This window comes from Taeniopygia guttata, chromosome 3, assembly GCF_048771995.1.
Source record: "Taeniopygia guttata chromosome 3, bTaeGut7.mat, whole genome shotgun sequence".
Lineage (NCBI taxonomy): Eukaryota > Metazoa > Chordata > Aves > Passeriformes > Estrildidae > Taeniopygia > Taeniopygia guttata.
In genome coordinates this window covers 42,707,763-42,731,189 of record NC_133027.1, presented here as the reverse complement: position 1 = coordinate 42,731,189, position 23,427 = coordinate 42,707,763, and the positions used below count along the sequence as shown (strand labels likewise).

Below are 23,427 nucleotides of genomic sequence, written 5' to 3'. Positions count from 1 at the left end.
CAGCTTTATTTTCCTCATATACTCTTTCTTATTTCCTGCACTTTAATAGGGTATAGAGATGCTTCCAAGTAAAAGCAAATAGTGAAGTTGATTACTGCTACTCTTCCTGTATACATTTTATTTTAGAGCATTATATTCTGTGATAGTCTGTTATGTATGTGCTTCAGACTTCATGGGTATACAAAGCCCACTATTAGAGGCTGAATATGCATATACTGTGACTTTTCATATTCATATAGGAAGTACACGAGACAGTGATTCTTTACAGTAATAAAGATGATGTAATTGTGACACTCACACTTATCACCACACTTACACAAAAATGTTTCAATTTGTGAGTAAGAATTATGAATATTTTTAATTCAGAATATTGACAGCTCTTCTCCCATAATAGTAATTCACAGAGTTAGTGCATTTTAGCAGAAATCAACTGTAGAACACTTCTTTTTGGAAGGTTGACTTGTCAGTTGCTATCCCATTTATTGTATTACCACAGCATTTTGTGAAAATTATCTGAAGAACTTACACTGAAAAATGGCGTAGAATGTACAATCTAAAGTGTCTTTGAAGAAAGATAGTACTATTTTATTTTCTTGTCTCTTGGTGCTTTGTCCCTGTCTAATCTCCTTTTTGCTTATTCCGTATATTTTGTCCATCACTGTAAGCACTTACTCTGATGTTAGTCATCTTCAAGTCGCCTTCATCTCCTATTGCATGCCATTAGTTTTTTACTTAGAGTTTTTGCAAACATCTGTATTACTGTTGACTTTAGATGCCAGTCTGTTTCCTTCCAGGAACAAAATGGTGCTTTGAATGTGTTAGATGCAATAAAATCTAGAAATCTCTTTTGGTATGAGGTGTTAAACTTTCATGAAGTGGCCTTCAGAAGTGATCCAGTGATTATAAAGTTCACAGATACTGAAAAACCCTCTGCTTTTCAAGTAGTTCATTTCAAAACCAGAGTTTAACCTGGTTAATAATCTCTCTTCCAGTGTGCCTAGAATGTAAAGTAGTGCTGGATTCTATGCACACACCCCTGATTTCAATAGCAGAATATCCTCTTTTGATCAAAATTTGGACTGGGACAGAAAGAGATCAAAATCTAATTTAAAAGAAAGAAAGAAAGAAGGGACTTGCTTCTTTTTTGAGAGAACTTCCTGAATATTCCTTAGTACAACCTTGCTGAAAGAAAACTTTCTTTCTTCTGAATTTTCAAAGTTATGCACAATCTAAAAAAAGTCTTTCTTTCTCTAAATGAGGTTAAGCCTTACCATTCAAATGAAAGAAATATACTGAAATATTTAGAACAGAAATCCTTGCTAAAGTGGAGGTCTTAGTCAAGAAGGATCAAAATCTTTTTTATACAGTAGAATTTCTGTGTCCCAAAGTCATATCCACTTCACACTGCTGTTTCCATATGTATTTCCTTTGTTTCAGAAGTTCTCATAGTATACAAAATAAAATTTTGCTACCTGATTCATTGCATACTATCTTCAGGGAAAAACTATGTTTAAAAATTTACTATCCAGGATCTCTTTGAGATAAGGAGTCTTGATGGCACACCACAGATCGTTGCTTTTTTTTCCTGTCTTACTTTAATTTTTTTTTTCTGTGTAAATGTTAATTGTATTTCTTAATTAGTGTTTAGTTCTGAAAGCAAGATAATTAAAATGTCATCAGAAGGGATGTGTCTTTGTGCATCTGCAAGATTTGAAATGCTGTGGGATGTTTTAAAGTTTTGACCATGGCAGTCTTTTCACCAGCGAACAGTGTACACTCCCAGTTGATCGCAGTCACACTCAGGTTTGTGGCCAGTAACACTCAAGTTCTCAGCTGGACTAAATTTATTTTCTTAGCTTTTGGAGGGAGAAAATGGAATCCTCAGAGTGTTTCAATGGATAAGCAGAAGGAAGAAAACTTAAGGTTACTCTCTTCAGTGATCCAAAATAAGAAATAACAAAAGGGAAATGACGACATCACCTGGATTAGATGAATCTGCACTTAATGCAGTCTTCAGCTGGGGAAAATCCTTATATTCAAAGCCCACTTCCTTGCAGGTTGGGCTCTGTAATATCAGCATTTCTGTAATGCTGATATGCCCATCTACATCACCTCAGGAACGAGTTTTCAGTTTTTTAGCACTGTAGTGTTATTTCCTGACTTTTAAAGACAAGAAAGGAAACTTTCTGTGGGTGCCATTTTTATGAAGGCTATGGTTTTCCCAGTTTTCTTGTTTCCTTACACCAACTTGGGGAAATAGTAAACCAGGTGAAAAATATTGATGCCAAACAGCAGAGAGGTAACTTTGGGTGTGTGATGTTAATTCTTCAACTGAACTCTTTAACCCTCAGAAATTAAGGCAGTAAACTCTATGACATCACGTGTAGGATTCTTGATTGTCTCTGCTGATGAAGCGTATTAGGAAATAAATGAAGTTAGACTTGTATAAGAGATTGCTGAGTATTTTTCTAGTGGGTTCAGTTAATAAGCTTGTTGCTTTCTTGAAATGTTGTCTGCATTGTTTCTGTTGTTTTGTTGCTGGAACAACTACATTGTTTTCTCAGGCTGATGTTATCTTTCTATGCTTTCAGCACTGTGCTTCCTTTTTTTTTTTTTTGTTGGCATCAGGCTTCCAGTATCCTGGTGAAATTGTTGGAAGCCCTTCTGATTTATGACTCTTTCATTATTATATGTGCCTATGACAGCTAACATTTTGCCAGTGGGGCAAAGTGCTTATACATCATGAAAAAGTAGCAGTTTGAATAAAAAATAGTAGTCCTTTATAAGGAACTGAAGGTGCTGTCTGTAACCTAAATTAGTTTCTGCATTTATGATGGATTTTACTAAAATCAATCTTCCATACTTCAGAAATTAGAATCACTACTCTTCAGACACACATTTACATTTTATTTGAAATAATTTACTTTTGAAATAGACAGAAAATGTTGTTTATTTTGCTAATATGCCCACTTGCTTGTTGTAACTGCATAATCTATAGAATTTTAGTGCAAGATTTGACTAGCCTACTTTGTGATTAATAATCAAATGTCACATACTATGATAAAGTGTGTAATTGACTGGCATTCTTTGCTATGACTCACTTGGCTAAAATCTCTGTTTTGACTGGGTGGAAAGGTGGGAGTTAATTTTTGGTTTAGCAGTAAAAATCTCCTTGAAACGAGGCCAGATAAAATTGCAGGCATTTTGAACAATAGGAAAAAATTTGTTTTATGTATTCTGTAGTTAAAGGATATAAGGTGGAGTGTTTTGTAATTACATTCTTGGTAGTGTGTTCCCTTTTATTGGAAAGAATTATATTCATACCTGACTTGGCTACTAGAAGTTTTTTTTAAACTGTTTTAAAACCAGAAGTTTTGAGTGGGTTGTTTTTGTTTTTTTTTTTCCTTATAAGTGATAAACTGTTTGGCATTGTACTTCATTACTTAAATGTACAAATACAAATACTTGATTTGGATGAAGAGCCCTTGCTAGAAGTATATACACTTGGTGTTTAACTTTTCCTCTCCAGTGGGCACATTTTTTCATTACTTTAGGCTTTATCAGAGCATATTCAGTTTTAATATATCTGTACTTTATGCACTTTCATAAATCATTGTCTCTGAAGAGGTTTAATATTAAAATTTGTGCTGTTTCTAGCTGGGATAGAGTTAACTTTCTTCATAACAGATAGTATGGACTGTGGTTTGCATTTTGCTGCATACAGGGTAATTGACACAGGGTGTTTTTGTTATTGCTGAGCAGCACTTTCAGAGAGTCAAGGCCTTTTCTGCCTTTTACCCCACCCCACCAGCAAGGGTACTGGGGGTGCATAGGGTATTAGGAAGGGGGACACAGCTGGGACAATTGATCCCAACTGATCAGGGGGATATCCCATACCGCAGGGCTTCCTCCACAGAGCTGGAGGAAGGACGGGGTTGCGTCTGGAGGGACCACTTGTATCCCCAAGTCACTGTTACACATGGTGGATCCCCTGATCACCTGGTGCCACTAGGAAGTGGTGAATGGATTCCTTGTTCTGCTTTGAATTCCTTGTGTGCACAGCTTGTGCTTTACCTATTAAACCCTGTATCTCAAGCCTCACTTTTACCCCATCCCACCAGAAGGGACTGCGCAAGTGCTGCATGGGGCTCAGTTGCTGGCTGGGATTAAACCAACACACAATGGAAGTTAAAGGGAATAGCATAAAAATATAAAAAACAAAGCAAAAAAATATTTATGGTTTGGAAACACCATTGTTCCAGACTGCGGGAATGCTGTTGCTCTTTGGTTGTATGGCTAAGACCAACAGTGTCACCTACAGGTGAACCAAGTAGATTTCTTAATTTTTCAAGTGGAGCTATCAGACACACAAGATAGGTTAGTTATTGAAAATGGGAAGATCTGATTTAATAGCTTTCCAGTTAATATATTAAATCAATTTTGCTGCTTATTATTGTTATGTAATTAAGTGCAAATACATAATTCAAAATATTTTTGTAGCAGCACTAGCTAAAAAAAAGTTTGAAATAGTTTTTTTTTTTAATGCACATAGAAATGATTCTTGGTAATATTCTGCCTATTTGCTATTTAAAGTCAAATTGCACTGAAAATACATGTAATTTATGACAATAAAGTACATTTAGTGTCTGTTTTTACAGAGGTCAAAATTCATTGCTTGTCAATGATTCATCTCAATTCATTGTGGCAAAATGTTGCCAAAGTGAATATGAAGTAAAATGTAAAAGATATTGCATTGAAAATATCAAATTAGTAAACATTCTTCAATTTTTGTAAAAGATTACTCTTAGATGATTGCATCTGTTTCTTCAGTACAACAGATACTAACAATGTTGAAGTTTTTCTGAAAACGGAACATACAAACCTAATGTATGTTAAGAGAGAGGACTCTTGTTCTTTAGCCTTTTTTAAAGGGTTCAGCATCTTCCTTCCTCTGTTGCTAGGTTTGTAATTAAGTTATTACTTTTTAAAAGGCCCTTCTTCACTTTTGCATAACTTGGACTAGTTGAATCAAATTCTGTCCTGACATTATGGATTTTTAGGTGTATTGCTGTGGTGATGTGACCATCCAGTGACAGCTGAATCACATGAGTTGCAAAGTATTTGTAATGTTTTAAGCTAGACTGTGAGTGGCATATTTTAAGATAGTGGCATCATCAGAGAGGCAGCTGTGTAATAGATGTGTGACTGTGGGAAGAAGGAAGCCATAGTCTTCTCTTCTTAAGTTTCTCCCACTTCTGCAACAGAATGATGAAGCTCTTAAGGGGAGCCTTTGAGCTTTCTATTCTTTCTATTCCCTTTATATAATTTATTTCCTTTTATTCCCCACTCAAATAGGTGAGATATATATATATATATGTATATCACAGTCTTATGGTCTCTGAACTTAAAAGAGATTTGAATGGTTTTGTGTGGATTCTCATGTCAGCTGTTGCTTTTAGAGATGCCAGTGTTAGGTGGTTACCTTACATAAGATTCAGTAATAGATTTGAGACTGTTTCTTTTGCCTTCATAGGTACCAGTTTTGATGTGTGATGATTTTACTGTGGCTTTTTTTCATTTAAGAAAATACTTAAGACAGTGACAGTGAAAACCAAATGTTACTTCTTCATGTCAAAGGCAAAATGCTAAGCACAAGATCTCTGCTGCTCCTTCCACTTGGTCTTGTTTTGCTCTGTTTCAGACAGTCTGTCTTACACTTGCCAAGTTGTATTTGCTGCTACATCTCTCAAAACAGATAAATGTAACACTTATTGGGCAACCTTGGTACTGGGGTGAGGGAGAGAGGGAAGAATTCCTAGTGTAGAAAGTTTCAAAGACTTTTAATTCAGTTGTGTGCTGATATACAAAAATTATAGATCCGGTTTTATAGCTGTAATATGTTCAGTTAGCTCAATACCTTTGTGTCATGCAGCATGATTCTTCAGTTGGAGTCTTCACTTAACGTTCTTCAGAAACTGCATTGTGTGTAAGGGTATTACATGTAATGTAGCACATTACAGCAATATTTTCTGCACTCCGTTGTAAGTGGTTTAGCAAGTGAATGAGTTCAATAAGCTACTTCAGTATTTTTTTAATCTAGATGGCAGCTCAAAGTCTTTCAGACTTTAAAACTCTCTAGCAATCCTTTGTACTTCTTATTCCTGCTCAATGCCTCCAAACTCAGGAGTGGCTCATCCTGATGATCAGTGTTAGACAAGAGTGTCAGGAGACTTACAGGATGAAAACCAAACATAGAAAGGAAGCGTGCAAGAGGTGGGTGCAGGAGCAGTTGACCTGTAAGGATTGTAAGTTGCGTATGTTGAGCATGAAGGGACAGGATTAGGTAAGAAAAAGCCCAGGAGCATATGTGAAGGGCAGCAAGAAAGGCTTCTATACAGCAAAAGAAAAATTGGAGAAAACTTCTGCTAAATAGAACAAGGTACCTGATGACAAAAGACATGTAAATGGCTGAGGTACTTAATGCTTTCTTTGCTTGGGTCTTTATGGTTAGGCCTGTTCAGAGACAAATGGGAAAATCTAGAGAAGGAAAATTCAACACTTGGAATAATGTCAGGTTAGGGAATGTGCAGCCAAATAGAGTATGATACAAGTTAATGCAATCTGATGATATTTTCCTACAAGTCCTGAGGGACCTAGTCAAAGTTACCACAAAGTCATTCTTGATTATCTTTGAAAAGTCCTATTGATCCTCTGTGTGTAAAAAAAGCAATTTTGCAGATGGTACAAAACTGGGAGGAGTGGTTGACAGATCAGATGGTTGCACAGTAATTTAGAGTAACTTTGGCAGGCTGGAGAAATGGGCCAACAGAGATCTTATGAAGTTCCAGAGTTCATGCCATGTCCTACGCAGGAGTGGGGGAGTAACTTTATGAACCCAACCAGGCTGGGGGCTGGTCTGATGGAAAGCAGCTTCCCAGGAAAGATAACAGATATTCTGGTGGAAAACAAATTTAATATGAGCCAGCAACATCCCCTTCATTTTGGGCTGCATTTCAGAAGGGTGTTGCCAGCAGCTCAAGGGAGGTGGCTATTCCCTCTCTGCTCAGCCCTGGTGAGACATCTGTGCTGCTGGGTCCAGTTCTGGGCTCCCCTTCATGAGAGGAACAGAGACATACTAGAGCAAGTCTGGCAAAAAGGCATGAAGGTTATTGAGGGATGGGACATCTGTCACATGAGGAGATGGAAAACAAGCTGGGGTCATTCAGTCTGGGTATGAAAAAGCTCAGATAGATGTGATCTGACTGTATTGTGTATAGTATACATGTTTAAAGAAGACTAAGCCAGACCTCAGCAGTTTCCAGGGAGTGCAAAAGATGTAGTAGGCACACACTGAAATACAGGAAATTCTCTGTAAATGTGAGACTTTGGTTTTTTTTTTCCTGTGAGAGTGGTCAGACACTGAAAGTTTGTCTAGACAAGCTGTGGAGTCTTCAAAGACTTTGAGTTTCACCTGAGAGATACTGGATATGTGTGTGTATGCAGTGTTCAGCAGACTCCTCTAGGTGACCCTGGTTTGAGCAGTGAGTTGGATTGGTAGCTCTCCAGAGGTGACTCCAACCTTATCTTTGCTGTGATTCTATGAAAATCAAAACTATTCCATTTGATGGAATTGCCTATCTGATATTTACTGCATATATCAGTAAAAGATGAGCAAGGAAGATTTTAGACACTATTTTGCCTGTTAAAATGTTCTTGTGTAATCATTAAATATGACATTTTGTCAGAAAAAGTTCAGATTTTCTTTTCTAGCTATGAAATGCTAATAAGAATTTTTCTTTTCATATTTTTATATGTAAAATTAAGATTAGAAATTCTTAAAACACGTTGTTTGAATGTTAAATTGTGGAGTACAATGAATCTCAATAAGTAACAAGAAAGAATGCCTCAATTTAACTTCTTAAACTAATATCAGAGAATCTGAAATTGAAGTACTTTGTGGTATGAACTAACTGCTCATTTGCATAAGATTAACTAATGAACTTATTAAAAACACTAAATAAAATATTGTAGCTTTTGTCTCAGTTTTTTTGTCATTGAGGATCTTCAGTAAAAGTAGGAGGAAAGTAATTTTCAGGAGTCTCTATTACCATTAATATTTTATCTGCGAAGAATTTAGAAGAATGATTTACTTCTGTTTGGTTTAATGGCCTTTTATAGCTGGAAAGGTTCTGTGCAAAAGGTGTCTACATGTCTTTAAAATTACTTAGTAACTATTTTGCACTTCCAAATACTTTTTTAAGCACAGTAAATTTTACAGGGTGAAAACGCAGTCTTTTATAGTTAATGCAAATGATGCATTAAGTTAGACCCTTTTCCCAGAGTACAATTTAAATGTACTCAGAAGTCCAATTATCTTTGATTTAGATGTAAAAATTGCAGAATAACAGCTGTGCCTGCTGAGTGAATATTCCTCTGCAAAAAGATAGCATATTTGAGCAGAGTTGAGGACAGGTTGCTCAGGGAATGTTTGCCTCTTTTGGATCTTTTTCAAATTTAACTGCTTCTGGTCAGTTGAAAATACAAGTAAATTACAAAATGGCATCAGGTCAATTGAGAGTTTATTTCCTCTGAGTTGTCATTTTGCACCTAACAGAATATCTTGAATTTGTCAAGCATTTATTATGATTTATTTATCTTGGTTGTCTAGCATTTATTTTGATTTATTTGTGGAATAAACCCCAGACATTATACTTCACATTAATGCTTACAAATATTGCAGGTAATAATGCTAAATTTGACTGCATTTAGAATACAGCTTTTTCTATACTACATCAAAAATTTTAAGCACCTCCCACACTAAAGAATCACTTTACATGCAATAACTCTAATAAAATGTAGTCTAATTTGCAATAAAATTAGAATATATGTAATAGTAGGATAAAGTATTCTTATTATAACAAAAAAACTTTTTGTTATCATGAAGTGCCTAGTGGTTTATATTATAGCATGCAGTACTAGCAGGGTATGTATTAGTAGCATATTAAATTACTAATATAGGTAGAATATATTATCTAGGCTATATGTTATACATAGTTACCTTAGTTACCTATAATTGAAATTTGAAATGTGTTTCTTAATTTAAGTTTTTGCTTATCTTGTTAGCTGATCTTAAGACTCTACAAAGTAGTATGAGAATTAATATAATTTGTCCTTCTGAGAACACAAATGCAATATATATATTTCACTGTTGATAAATGTTGCTCTAATTTCATTTTACAACCCTGATCGTGGAGCTTTCTTAAACTTCCTGATAAATCTCCTTCAGGGCTTACCTCTCTTCATTGCTAAAAGATTTTTTTTTTAATGGAAACCTATTTTCAACCTAAATCCTAATCAAATTTTATTACCACTTTCCTTACCTGAATGTCTGTCTTCCCCTGTCACCACCATTTGCTTTTTTAAGTCTCTTGCAGTTTTAGTTATCTCTGTTCAGACATCTTTATTTGGCCTGAGCATCAATTTATTTAAACTTTTTGTAAAGGTCATGCTTCATTTAAGTTTAGTCATTCTCATTTTTTACTTCTGGACTCTCAGTTGGTTTGCACTTCTTGAAATAAGTTGCCCAGAACATAATGTATTGCCCAAAGCTCATACTTCTGCTGAGGAGAGTAGAAGCTTTATTTAGCACGTCCAAATAGCAGCACTTCTGCTCCAAAGTTTCCATTTTTGCATCAGCAGAGAATTTTTGGGTCACGTGCAGACTGATCTGCTCTCTCTCTTTTTGCTGTCCAGCTACTGCCTTGCCCGTTGTTTTACATCCTGCATTTGTTGGATAATTATTCCTAAGACTCATCTGCTTTGGCTTTAGCCATGGAAGACTTAGGGAACTGGTCTAAACTTGTTGCACAGACTTGTAGGGAGAACACAACAGAGAAAAGACTTCTAAGGCTAGTTAATATTTGGATGAAATGAACCAGCTAGAGGAAGCCTAGACATCTAATTTTGAGGGTGATTTTATAAATTACCAGGAAAGATAGGCAAGATAAATACTATCGTCAGTGTAGAATCTTGAAATTATATTACTGACTCAAGCATTAATTTATCTGTTCTTTAACTTATTAAGAGATTTTAAAATTCATACTCCATCATCCAATGTGTTTACAGCTCTGTCCAGCATAGTATCTATGTAATGTTTAGTAGATATAATCTGTAGTCTATTACTAGGATTACTCATGAAAATATGCAACGATACTGAGTTGCACAGACTCCTGTAGAACTCTGTGTTATTTGATCCTTTCATTACAACAGCAAACAGTTGATATTTCCTCTTGGTGCTTGAAGAATCCTGCTGAAATCCGAAGGGGGTGCTAGTTCTTAGTTAATATAACTAGAGAATATAAATCTGACAATCTTGCTGTCTTTTACAATAGCCTTCAACATTGGTTATCATTAATATTAGCAGACATAATTTTCTCTGGAGTGTAAACTTGAAGGGAAAATTTTGTGAAATCACATTTGCATGCAAGCAAATGAATTGGCATTTGAATTGTCGTTTTGTAAACTGTTGTCACAAAATTGACTTCTAATGCAGTGTCTGTTTAATATCAGCATCTCAGCTGAACCAAGGCCTTTTTTTCTTCATCTTACACTTAGTATGCTCCGTATCAGTGATTGCAGTCATCAGTTTGCATTGATTCTTGAAAAAACCTGATTGGAGACAAAAACACGAACTTGCTCCCTCTTGCATGCAAATCTGTGATAGAAAATAAAACTGTTGAGTGAAGGTGTGTGAAAAAGGATATTTGGAACAAAAGATCACTGTTGCCCTTTGGTCTTTTTTCACATAATGTTGGTTTAATCCACATCTTGGGGTAAGGCTTGACAGGAGCAGAACAGGGGAAAAAAATCTGGCTAGTCTTAAAATATAAATAAATAAATCAAAAGTTATCATTATGTCAACAATAGTTATTCTGAACCTTTTAATATTTACACTTAATAAGACACAGAGGATCCTTGTGATGAGTCTTAAAAGCATATCAATATAAATAAATTTTAAAAACTGGGAGCTGAAGTAGTCTTTTATCTTTTTCTCCTGAAGCTGTGCAACCAGAGCCTAAAGTTTCCTTGTAGAACAGAGGAGTAATGACTTTGAAACCATTTTCCTTGCAGCTATGAAAGAAAAAAAGAAAAAGTTTGAAAAAACCGTACAAAACCCACAATTATCAAACAAAACCATCAAGCAAGCAACAATACTGGATTTCTCAGAAACTTCAGTTTCCAAGAAATCTCCTTGTTCTTACTTTTTTCTTGTAAATTCTTAAACAAACTAGCAATGTTATCCCAAGTATTGCTATAATGATATATAAAAACATACACAAATATATTCTACAGTCATGTTTTGTTGTTATTCTGTTGTATCTCTGTTAGATGTAAAAAGGGGCTAGGGGAGAAGGAAATGCAAAATAACACTGTGCAGATTTGAAAACAAGCAGGCTGGATGCAGTGTCTCAAGAGACAGGCACTTGCTCAAAGTTGTCAGATTTGATTAAGGGAGCTTTTGGCATCAATCAGACCTGACAGTAGTATATCAGAGGTTAGTAAAACTATAATTGGTGAACTGATTAACAGCAAAGATGAAAAGAGGCTAATGTTTTGCATCAGACTCCTTTAAAACATTTAGATCATTACTTAAACTTGAAGTCTGAGTAGCTAATTATATATTTTACAATATAAGAGGTAAATTTCACAAAATCATGCAAGCTGTTCTTCCTCACTATGGTTTTTAAAATAAGGTTTGTACTGACTTCAAGAAGACTGTTTTGTCATAGGAAAAAAGAATACAGAGAGCAGGTGCTCATTCCTATTACTCAGTACAACTATTGTGATTCTAATGTACATTGTTTTCTGTAGTTTCGTCTCAGACTAATGTAACTACTCCACATGAAAATTACTCCATATTCTTTTAGTAAGACTATAAAGAACTTAAGGTAAGGGCTTTTACATTAACAACAAAAGGAAATTACTAGTTGTAATGTTTTATCCAGTTTATTTTTACTGTGTCAGAGTCTGCTGTATTGAGGTCTAAAATAGTACTGGAACTTCTAAATGAATTTTTTAATTTCTGGGACATCCAGGATTGTGCTGAAAGCATGACATTTTAAATCTTCACATATGAACTTAAATCTGTTGGTCATAATTATGAAACTGAGTATGCAACAAATAAAGTAATATTGAAAAAAATCAATTCAACAGAACGTGTCATAAATATCATGCTCTGCTAAGTCAATGTGCTGGTACATTGTCAATCAGTTACCTTTTCATTAGGTGGAATATCTGGGTTGTGTAAAGGAACTAAACCATTGTGCATTCCTAGGACTCATTATAAAATAAAACATGCTGAACAGAGTTTTATGTTGCATCACTTAAAAAGTCATTGGATATTTTAAGTTCTGAGTGACAGCTGTTACAATCCCTTGTTGATTTCTGCTGTTGATTGACAATTGCTGTTAGCTTTGGTGACTTATTAATTGCTTCTAATATGCATCAGTATAATGCACCTCTTTTGTAAGTCTTCCTAGCATGGTGAACTCAGTCTTTTATGTCAATACTTCTTGTAAGTGTAGCCCTATTATTAAATGTTTCTAAGATGCATATACATATATATCTGTTTGTGTGTATATACGTTCTTGTATTGACATTATTTTAGACCAGAAATACATGTTCAGATTTGTTAGAACCTCCTCTGTTCGACCTAAATGGGCATACTGCTCATCTGCATATCTTTGTATGGTAAGGAATCTGCTTTACTAGAAACATAATTCTGTTTTAACTGTGTTAAACACATCATCAGATGTTTTTTTCTGATCTATGAAAAGCAAACTACTTGTATTCATTATTTATTACTTCCTACCTCAGATTCTTGTTTTGAATTGCTGCCCTCTGCTTTACTTTCTGTATGTTTATTCGACTCCCTGCCTGAGCTCCAGCTCACATGAGGTTTTTTTAAATGCTTGAATAAATCACAGAGTAAGAGTGCAATAAAAAGAGGAATAAAACCAGCATTATGAAAATGACTTGCAGGTTGCTGCTCTTGTAACATGTTTTGATGGAGTTTTACCTCAAAGAGTGCCAAACTGGTAATGAGTCCCTGATGGGGTGTGATATAAGCTATCTAATATTAAATTGTGAGAAACTCCAAAGTGTCACTTATTAGAAGAGAAACATTTTCAAAGTGTATGAAGCCCCAGAATAGCTGCTCTGCCTACAGAATTGCAAAATATGCTGTATTCCAATGAGTGTCTGCTCTGGGTGGATGTGTGTAGTTGTGTGCAATTTTGCATGTCTTCAGTTTTGCAGAAGTTAAGAGCTTGCAGGAGTTCCCTGCCAGAACAAACCACCAAGATAAATAGTTACAGCATGAATTGAGTAAACTGTGTAGGCTGCCCATGCCCCATTGCCAAAACGCTGTCAGAGGATCAGGAGTGCTGGCTGTGACTGAGCAAAGCTTCCCCTAGGATGAGGTAAAGGGAAGTTGTAGATGTGTGTAAAGGAGCAGAAGCATAGAGAAGACCGGTAGCAAGGTGAAAACAATAAAGACAAGGAAGTTTCTACTAATAGAAATCGACAGAAGTAGATCTTTGAGAAAGCATCTTTGAATAGTAACAGTAAAGCAGCAGTGGCTAGAGCAGAATTCTTTATTGCTATCTGTTCATGGTGAATTGCTGTGCTGGTGACAAATTTACTGCAGGTGAACAGCCCCAGAAAGGGGCTGGTTCCATGCCTTCCAAAGCTATTAGATCCTTAGGGCTTGTATTTCATATATATGCTATGTTTTTTCTTTACCTGTATATATTAATGAATTGGGCCTTAAAATTGTTTCTTCTCCAGCATCATTGAGTCACTTCAGAAAACAGTTCTGTTTGGCAGTTTACTGAATTCCCCTATTTCAAATTATGCTTGATTTCACCAACTTAATTTTAGCAAGAGAATTCCTTCTAATCTGCAAATGATAAAATTCTTTCCAGTTATATCTAATAATTTTTTCATGTTGTTGAAAGGTAAATTTCTGAAATACCTAATATGCATTTTCCAGTGCATAATATTTCAGTTAATTACAGGTTATATTTTAGCTGTTTCTGTCTCTTTGCCTCCCTTCAGTTTTGGCTATCATGTCTTCAATGAGACTTTTTTGTGCTAATAACGAAGTGAGTAACTCCAGTCTCATTGGTCACTGAGCAGGAGGAGCACAGGAGAAAGCCTTTAGAGAACAGATGCTCACATAGCCGCAGGCATCAGAGTGGTTTTTTGTGTAATAAGATTCAGTTTTCTTTTTTCTTTCCTAAGGATACTGTTATATTGAGAGTTACTTAATAGAAAAGTGGGAAAGGTACAAAGAATTGTTAATGCAAAATGAATAAGAAGTGGCTCTTAAGAGGATAAAGCAAATAAAGGATGAAATTACAGTACAAACTTGTATTTCTTGTAGATCTAATCCATGGTTTGAGAAGCAATATTGTGAACTTCACAGAGAAATACAAAATAAATGAAATGTTTGCTGTTTATTTATCCTAATTCTGATGGTTTCAATGAGGAAGTAGCGCTTTTATTTAGGTATCTTAAAAATGAAAATATCTCTGCTGTGCTGCAGGTGTGAGATGACTGTGGTAGATAGGGACAGGCGGAGCGGAAGATCACGGAATGTCACGGAAAGACAGACCCCTTCCCCCCTCTCTCTTCCCTGCTTATCTGTCAACCCCAGGAGTCAGAGAAGAATGTAGCCACACCTGTTCTGGTAAAATTCCACTACCCACTATCCTCCGAGACCCCCAACCCCCCTCTGACGTAGCAAAGACTCCTAAACCTATTTAAACCCACGAAATAGGATAATAAATGCTTTTCAACCGTCTGCCATATTGGTGTCTGCGTGTGTTGATTAGCCCGAGTGGCTTGGACGAGACCAGGCCGCCGTGCTGCCATCTGAACCAGGCCCCTGGTTGTCTTTCATAAAGGCAACAGATGACATATGGTTGTGATACATTTCTGGATCTTGATCCACCTTGAGGAAGATAATTTCATTTTGGAAACTTCCCATAACATACAACCTTTATTATTGTGATCATTTGGCATCTACAATATTTTCGTGATGCAAAGGCTTCTGGATTTGTTCATGAGTTTATTCTACAGTTTCTCTCTAGAAAGAATGATAGATTCTAATGCTCAGCATGTATAATAATATGAATTCAAACTTATATGTCAAAAGTTTGAAAGTGTGTGTGTGTGTGTACCATTCTATTCAATGTTTTCACTGTTTCGATATAATAAAGGAACCCATACTTCCATCTTTACAGTGCAAAATAAATGCACTGTATTGCTGCTGCTCTGTTTTCAGTATGGCAGCAAGCAGACTTATTTTTGGAATGGTGCTGATACTCAGAATACCCTGTCTGAGTACAAGGCACCTACTTTTTATGTTACAGAAATCTGTGTAACCACATATTAAAATAAACATCCTCAATCACAGAGCACGGGGCTTTTTCCTATCATCTTGATGTTTAAGCTGAGATCTGAATCAGCCAGTACTTTATGCCTGGTTTGATGATTATCTGGCACATAGGAAGAGTGATCCAGGTCTTTTCTGATTATTTGATGTCAGTTATAGTAGTCAGGAAGTTGGGGGTGAGGTAAGGTGTGCATCTGAGTTTTGATTTATTGTTGTGTATATGAAAGGGATTTCAAGTCAGATGAGTGACAGACGAAGGCTGAAATGGCTAAAAATTCTTCTTAAAAATGGTCTTTAAGAACTTAAAAGCAGTGAATTTTGTAGTATGGCATATTAGAACTAAGTTTTTTAATGTACTTTGTTCTGAAATCTTTTTGTATGTGATTTGGACCAGTGGGTGTGTAAACTTGAGGGGATAAGTTTTCTAGGCTCAGAGTGAGTGTCCTAATTATTCAAGCAGAAAACAGATACTAGTCATGGGCAAAATGTGTTTGGGGGAACTTAAAAATAGCAAAGAAATTCAAAGAATTGAGAGTAAGCTATTGAAAATGTAAACCTTCAAGGCTGTGCCAACTGCTAAAAATAAATGTTGGCCCCATAGAAATTAATGGAAGATAATTTGTTTTTAGTAAGACAGTGAGCCTTTTCAGATTAAGAAAACCCCCAAACAATGACAAACTCCAGTATTTTCAACATGTTGATCTTCTGAAACTTTGGTAAAAATGTAAATTCCTTTTACCATGAAATCTGGCTTCAGAGGGGACTGAAGAGAACCTTACAAAAATAATTAGCAAATCATGCAATTATAGAAAAATGCATTTTCACTGTCTCTTGAAATTATGTAAATTGGTGTTGAAGTTATCAGTTACTGTTGTCCCTTTTGACATAATTTTTCAAAGTGAAATAATTAAATTTTTTTGTCTGAGTTCTTACCTGAAAATTATGTAAAACCATCTAGAGATATGTTAAATAACCCCAAAGCTAAATGACATAATTTTGAATTTAAATACTTGGATTATTTCTTTTAAACAGGTAACTCCTTTGGTGTAATAGTGGAATTGAGTGACAATGCTGATTTAAGACTGAAGACTTTGTCAAAAGCCCATGTTTCCCTAAAAGAAAAAGTCAGTGTGAAAGAACAAACAATAATCAAAAATACATTGGGAAAAGAGAAGTGTGTGTGCGTAGAGAAACTTAACATGACAGTAAAAATATTGACAGTTAACCCATTTCTATTCAGCCATATCCTAATACAAAAAACACATTGAAATATCTTGCATGAATTTCAGTTCATTAAACAAATGTGACACTTTATTTTCTAGCTCTTTCAATACCAAATGAGGTGAAGTGGTGAAATAGCAGGATAAATGAACACACTTCTCAAAGTGCTGAGAACTCAAGTCCATGTAAAAGAAGAAAATATTAAAAATATTTTTCAATATTTGGCTTCTGTGTCCTTCTCTTGGCCTCAAACAAAAAGCAGAATCCTCTTCCTGAATCTGAGTTTTGATTTTAAAACTTAAAGGATAAAATATATTGTCTCTGAAAATTAATTATAAAAAGAAATGCCACTACTGCATTTAAAACTAATAATGAGATGACTCATAATGCGGTTTGATGCATTATTTTAATTTAATAAATAATCTTTACTAATCTTTACTGATAGCAATTTCTTTTAGCTGATACTTTTAAATAACATTTTATATCTTTTAATTCAATTTATAATTTGCAACTACAAAGCTGATCTGTTTGGGTGGGTTTTTTTGTGAATTCTTTTCCCCAACTGTAATTTCTTTCTGAAAAATAAATGTCATATTCTCTAGCAAAACATTCTCTGGAGATCTCTTTTCTTACTTGATATATTGTCTCATTTGGTATAGCTTTTAATTCAGGTCATTGCTTTGCATACATTGCTATTTTAAAATAAGATCTAAGTAAAACACCATTATAATGGATATTTAGTCATCACTCAGAAACAGAATAATTAATGATACAATTTTAAATACATATCCTGATAACATGACTGACATTAAAAAAAAAGCTGTGATCTGAATGTTGTCAATTTAGATTTAGCAAATTAGCTAAGTAGCTTGCATTTGTAGTATTTCACACCTTAAAGCCTTAATATGCATTGCTAAATATATTTCCTCACTGTTTGCTAATTAATGTTCTGTGGAAGTACAGCTGCTAATATTTTGTGGTTGATATGGCTCATTTTAAAGTGCTAACAGCTGCATCTGTAGCAGTGTTACATTTCAGTTCATAAATTATGGACATTCATTTTTACACCTACTATTTTGTACAAGCATTTGAAAAATCTCTATTTGCTAACAAAATGCATCCAGTAATATTTAAACAAACCATGAAAATACACCCCCAGATACCACCACTCTGTGAGATAATACTGACTCAGGCAGTCTTTCATGTGTAAAGTTTTAAATGTTGCAGGAAATGAACACCTTTTTTTTGTAATATCACAAAGTGTCTTCAGGAGTAGCTCTTGGTAATTAGTAAAGACTGATATATTCTGATGGTAAAATAATTGGACTGGAACAATATTGTGTGACAGAGCAGGGAAAAATATTTTTCTGAGGGGAATAAATAAATACTATCAGAATATATCCTGTGGAGAAGACCAAGTACAAAAAATATTCATAAATGTGTTTTATAAACAACTTTTTTTTTTCATATTTTGAAAGAAACATCAGCACAGGCAATCCAGGAGGGTCCTGGAGTGCGCTGATGAGAACTTCTCTCTGTGTAGATAGGACTTGGAGGAGAGGTGCTTTGATGTGCCTCATAAAGGAGGAACTTGTTGGAGGTGTCAAAATTGAAGACAGGCTTGACCATAGCAACAATGAGATGCTGGAATTCAGCATCGTGAGGAGGAGGAAGAGGAGGAACAGATCAGAAAGGAAGCTCATAACCTTGGGCTTCAGGAGCGCAGAGTCCCATGTGATAAGGTCCTGGAGGGAAGAGAGAGTTCAAGAAACCAAGAAAGCTGGTTAATATTCTTCCAAGTTCAAGAGTGACCCATCCCAGTGAATAGGAACTTGGGCAAAAATGAATTAATAGGAACTTGACCTGCAGGAATGAACAATTTGCCCCAGGTCATACACAAAAATGAAGCATGCATACACAGAGTGAGAGCAAGGACATGCAGTCTGGGAGGAATACAGGGACATTGTCTGACCATCCAGGATTGAAGTTAGGAAAGCTGAAGTCCAGACAGAATTGAATCTGCTCGGGAATATCAAAGAAAACAAGATAGGTAACAAAAGGAAGACTAACGACAATTTGGGCTTGTTGCTGAATGAGACAGGGGGTCTATGAGTGGCACAGGGCACGGAAGAGACTGAGGTAATGAATGCCTCCTTTGCCACAGTCTTTACTAGCAAGGCCAGCCTTCTGGAAGCTTGAATTCCAGCAACTGGGGGAAAGTGTGGAGCAAGTGAAACGTACACTTGGTGGGAGAAGATCATGTCATAAGAGAACAGGGGACGTATATGTCCATAGTCTGATTGATTTGCATCCACAAGTGCTGAGGAAGCTGGCTCCTGTCATTGCAGTGTCACTCTTGATAATCTTTGAGCAGCCATTGTAACTGGGAGAAGTGACCAGAGACTGGAGAAAGGCAAATGTCACTTCTGTCTTCAACAAGGGCAAGAAGTAGGACCCATGGAATGCCTGGCTGGTCAGCCTCATATGGGAAAGTGATGGAACAGCTAATTTTAAAACAGTTTCCAGGTACATGAAAGACAAGAAAATCCTATCATGAATAGTGTGCTTGACTTCACCAAGGGGAAATCATGCTTGGCCAGCATGATAAATTTCTATCAAGAAATGTCTGACCGGGTAGATGTGGTAAAAGCAGTGGCTGTTGTCTACCTAGATTTTGGTAAAGCTGTTGATAGTGTTTTCTCTAAGATCCTCATAGAGAAGCTTGTTGATGTATGGGTTGACTGAGCAGACAGTGAGGAGAGGCTGATACACCAGAGGACTGTGCTGTCAGAGAGGGACACTGACAGGCTGGAGAAATGGCCTGACGTATCTACATGAAACAATTAAGTTTGGAAATTCCCACATCCATGACTGGTGGAAGTTGTTCAGTCTGTTTTACCAGTGCAAGGATTAAGACATCAAAAGGTACAACTTGAAAGTATGGCTTAAGGAGAAAGCATTTCACAGGGAGCTGGGAACTATCAGGTCAAGCTTAGGTATGAGGAGAGGGTCTTAGTTATTTACTGTGCTGTGAAGAAGATTAGAAATATTTTATCACACATTATTTTAGTGAAACACAACCATCAAATTATTATATAAGTAGTTAATTCTGGATAGCTGTTTCAATGTTTTCGTGTGGAAAATGTATACAAATGGGACACAGCTTGAAGTTATTAGTTGATATTTCCATATGGTTTTCCATACTGAATCCTACTAACAGCCATCCAACACATGTAGATGCAGAAAACTGTCTACCTAATATATAAAGTAGGTAAACCTTAAGATAACTTCAAGTTCTACGTTGCATTTACTCTGCTGTATGTTAAATTTCTGTATTTTTATAAATTGCTTAATATTTCTTTTTTTTTTCCCTCTGCTCTACTAGATGCTTGTGACTACTCCAGAGAAATGGGATGTAGTGACAAGGAAAAGTGTTGGTGATGTAGCCCTCTCTCAGCTGGTAAAACTGTTGATTCTTGATGAAGTTCATCTACTGCATGAAGACAGAGGACCAGTACTCGAAAGTATAGTAGCACGTACTTTAAGACAGGTAAGAGAGAAAAAAAAATTCAAAATAATTTTGTTTTGGTCAAGAATAGATAGATGTCACTGTAAAGGGTAACATGCTTAGACAATTAAATAGAAATGCTTAGACAGTTCACAATTTATTTTACAGCTGTTCTGTTTAAAGCTGTGTATTAAGAATGTGGAACTTTTTTTTGTCTTCTTCTTTCCTTTCTGTATTATATCAACTATCAGATTTCTAAGGTGCATAATTTATTACAGTGCTGTTTCTTTGCTTATAATTTATTTGCCTAATTTATTCTACTGTACAAGTAACATGAAAATTAAACATTTTTAAGCAAATAATAATAAGGCTAATGTTTTAACACAATCAAAATTGAAATTATTTTCTTGCCAGGAAGGCTTATTTTCAATTAGCAGTTTTCTTAGTAGAATTTCTTTTTGGCCTAATTAAAAATAGTATCTTAAATCTAGGTAAAACTTTCGGCACTGCCAGAAAAATACTACATAATTTTTAGTCTAGCATAAATATTCCTTTTGTTTTTCCCCATGATTTAGTGGTATTTTTTAAATACCAAATTTGAAATGGAAAATAAGAGAATAGGGATTTTTTTCTTGAATCATTTACAAAAGAAGAATTCAGAGTTAGGCAGTAAATAAGATTGGTCTCAATGGTGAGATGTGCTTTTAGAAGTAAAGCAAATCTTGGAATTTGGGGATGATAAAAAGGAAGGATTTAGAATAAAGAAATAATGGGAGGAGGGAGGACAGAGCCCAATTTTTTTCCTTTTTTTTGGTCATGAAGAGCAGAATTCTATCCACAGAAGTAACCTGTAACAAATTTAAATGAAGTTATTGTTTTTCTATGTTAAATGTTTAAAGCATTTTAGCTTTCAAGATGCTATTTTTCTTGGTAAGGCTACACTAACCTTGTTAAGGCTTTTTGAATCATCTGATTCCAACTCTGCTAAGAACAGAATAAAATTAATGTCTGCTCTAATCTGGTGCAGCAAGTGGAAAGATCCTGTATAAAAAACAATATAAGTAACAATTCTTTAGAAGAAGCTAAGTTTAGACTACCTCAATGACACTAAACTTTAACTGTTTGACGTTGTATTTTCTTTCTTAAATGGTTTTGATAACATTGTTTTTCTGTGGGTGTCTTTATAGTAAACCATCTCAGGTTTTAGCAGTGACCATGATAATCATTTTCTTCATGTCAAATTGCAAGACTTATTCATTTCTTACTGTGAAATTTTGTGATACTTGTAAGATAGGAGGCTTCAGCTGTTCAAAATAGATGTTGAGAGCCATTTTATCTGTCCTACATTACTCAGCTTGGCATTCCATTTCTGCTTTGTGTGGACACGCATCTCCCATAGATACTTCCCCTTTGTATCTGTCAAGCCTGCCCACGTAACTTAAGGAATATAAAATCTGAGGCAATTATGTCTTGGGTACTGAATCCTATCTTTAGTGCATTTATTGTAATATCGTAGCAGTATCTTGCTTCAGCACTCATTTAAAAAATAGCTCTTTCTAAAAAAGATACTTGCGGTATCTTGCTTCAGCACTCATTTAAAAAATAGCTCTTTTTAAAAAAAAGGTATTTTAATCTCCTAGGATTTCAAGGTTTGTTTTACCTACTGAGTTGAAATTTAGTTCATCTGCAGCTGAAGCTACCCAGTTGGAACCCTTCCTTAAGTGAAACAGTTGGAAAATAAAGCAATATACAAATTTCAAAACTGACCATCTCACCACTTTATTTATTGTAGCTTGATAAGAAAGACAGTAATGGAGACTCATGTATATTTTTACAAGTAGGTAGTTTAGGAGAGAGAAAATTTACAGTATAAAGGTACACGGAAAAAACCCACAGTTATAAAGAAAGCAAAATTATTTGTAGAATTTTTTAGAATTGTGCTGTAGAAAACAATTGCTGACAAAAATATTTCAAATTGTAAGCCTCCCAGAGAGCCTGAGGACAAAGAAATAGGAGATGTTTTGTACAATTGTCTTAGTTTTTTAATATGAAAACAAATTATAAGAGGAATGCTTTTTAAAATTACACTGAAATGTTATACTTCAGCATCTGAGCTTGCAGGCATAGTTCTATGAAGTTTGCAGTATACATCCACAGGTATGAAGTTACTGGAACTTTTATGTAGTCAATAAAGAAAGATAACATAATATCTGATTTCAGAAGAACTTCACTGGAGTTGAGTGAAAATACTGTTATAGATGCTCAAATTGTAAAAAAAATCACATCAAATATTTTAATATTTAATAGTTATTACTTAGCAAGGAAAAAAAAATGTTGTTGCATTTCCTTGGTTTTGTTCCTTGCCCATAATTCAATTTTATATATTTTAATAGAAATTCATAAATGTCCCTGGAGCATGAAAAAAAGCCAGGATATTTAGCCCATCCCTGGAGAATGTCCTTCTGTCTTCAATGATTTCAATCTGCTCTCCAACCTTTCTTAAAGTAGTTACAGAACTTAATTTTCACTAATGTCTATAAAAATATCATACTTGTTCAATATTCATGCACACAGGAAGTAAGAATAATTGTTCACATCTTGAAAAACATAAAACACCCCAAGGACAATATTAATCTGAAATATCCTTGTGTCAATTACAGCACTGTAGTAATGCTGAAATCAATTACCTGATTTGTATACTGGTTTCAGACATATAAAATATTGACTATTTTTTTCTTAATTTGTAGTAGAGGGACAGTAATTCAAAAGAAAATCCATTGCAGAGTAGTAGTCACTAGATGAGAACTGGAGGCTGTAGCAACTGAGATCTATTCTGGTAAATACCACTGACATTTTCCCACTTTCTGTACTGTTACTTTTGGCTCCTGCAGGAGACAGTGCATTCAAACAGTATAATTTTTGATCTGACCTGAAACAGTCTTTTTTTGTATCACTTGTAGAACAGAACCATGATAAATTCCTTTGAATACTACTTCAACCTTTTCCATAAATCACTAATAACAACTCTAATAATGCATGGACCTGTAGTTCCATGTGGATTGTGCTTCCCTAGCTTGTATATGAGACAATGTCATGATTCCTGTGTGGGGCAGGATGCACAGTGTAGTGCCTTTTACCTTTTGCAGGGTTTTTTATCCTTTCTTAGAGAAAAAAACATCTCTCCTGTTTCATTGGAGGTATGAGGGGTGTTTTGTTTAGATGGTGTACTACAGAAAAA

At 35.2% G+C, this 23,427-nt stretch overlaps 1 protein-coding gene across 2 annotated transcripts in view; it reads left to right on the top strand.

Annotated features, from left to right (window-relative positions):
• Nucleotides 1–23,427, top strand: part of ASCC3 (activating signal cointegrator 1 complex subunit 3) — a 250,692-nt gene that overhangs the window by 72,347 nt on the left and 154,918 nt on the right. For both annotated transcript variants that reach the window (XM_072926725.1, XM_002196594.7), the window contains exon 11: nucleotides 20,067–20,231. In XM_072926725.1, the coding sequence (XP_072782826.1) occupies nucleotides 20,067–20,231 (165 nt within the window). The remainder of the gene's footprint in view (nucleotides 1–20,066; nucleotides 20,232–23,427) is intronic.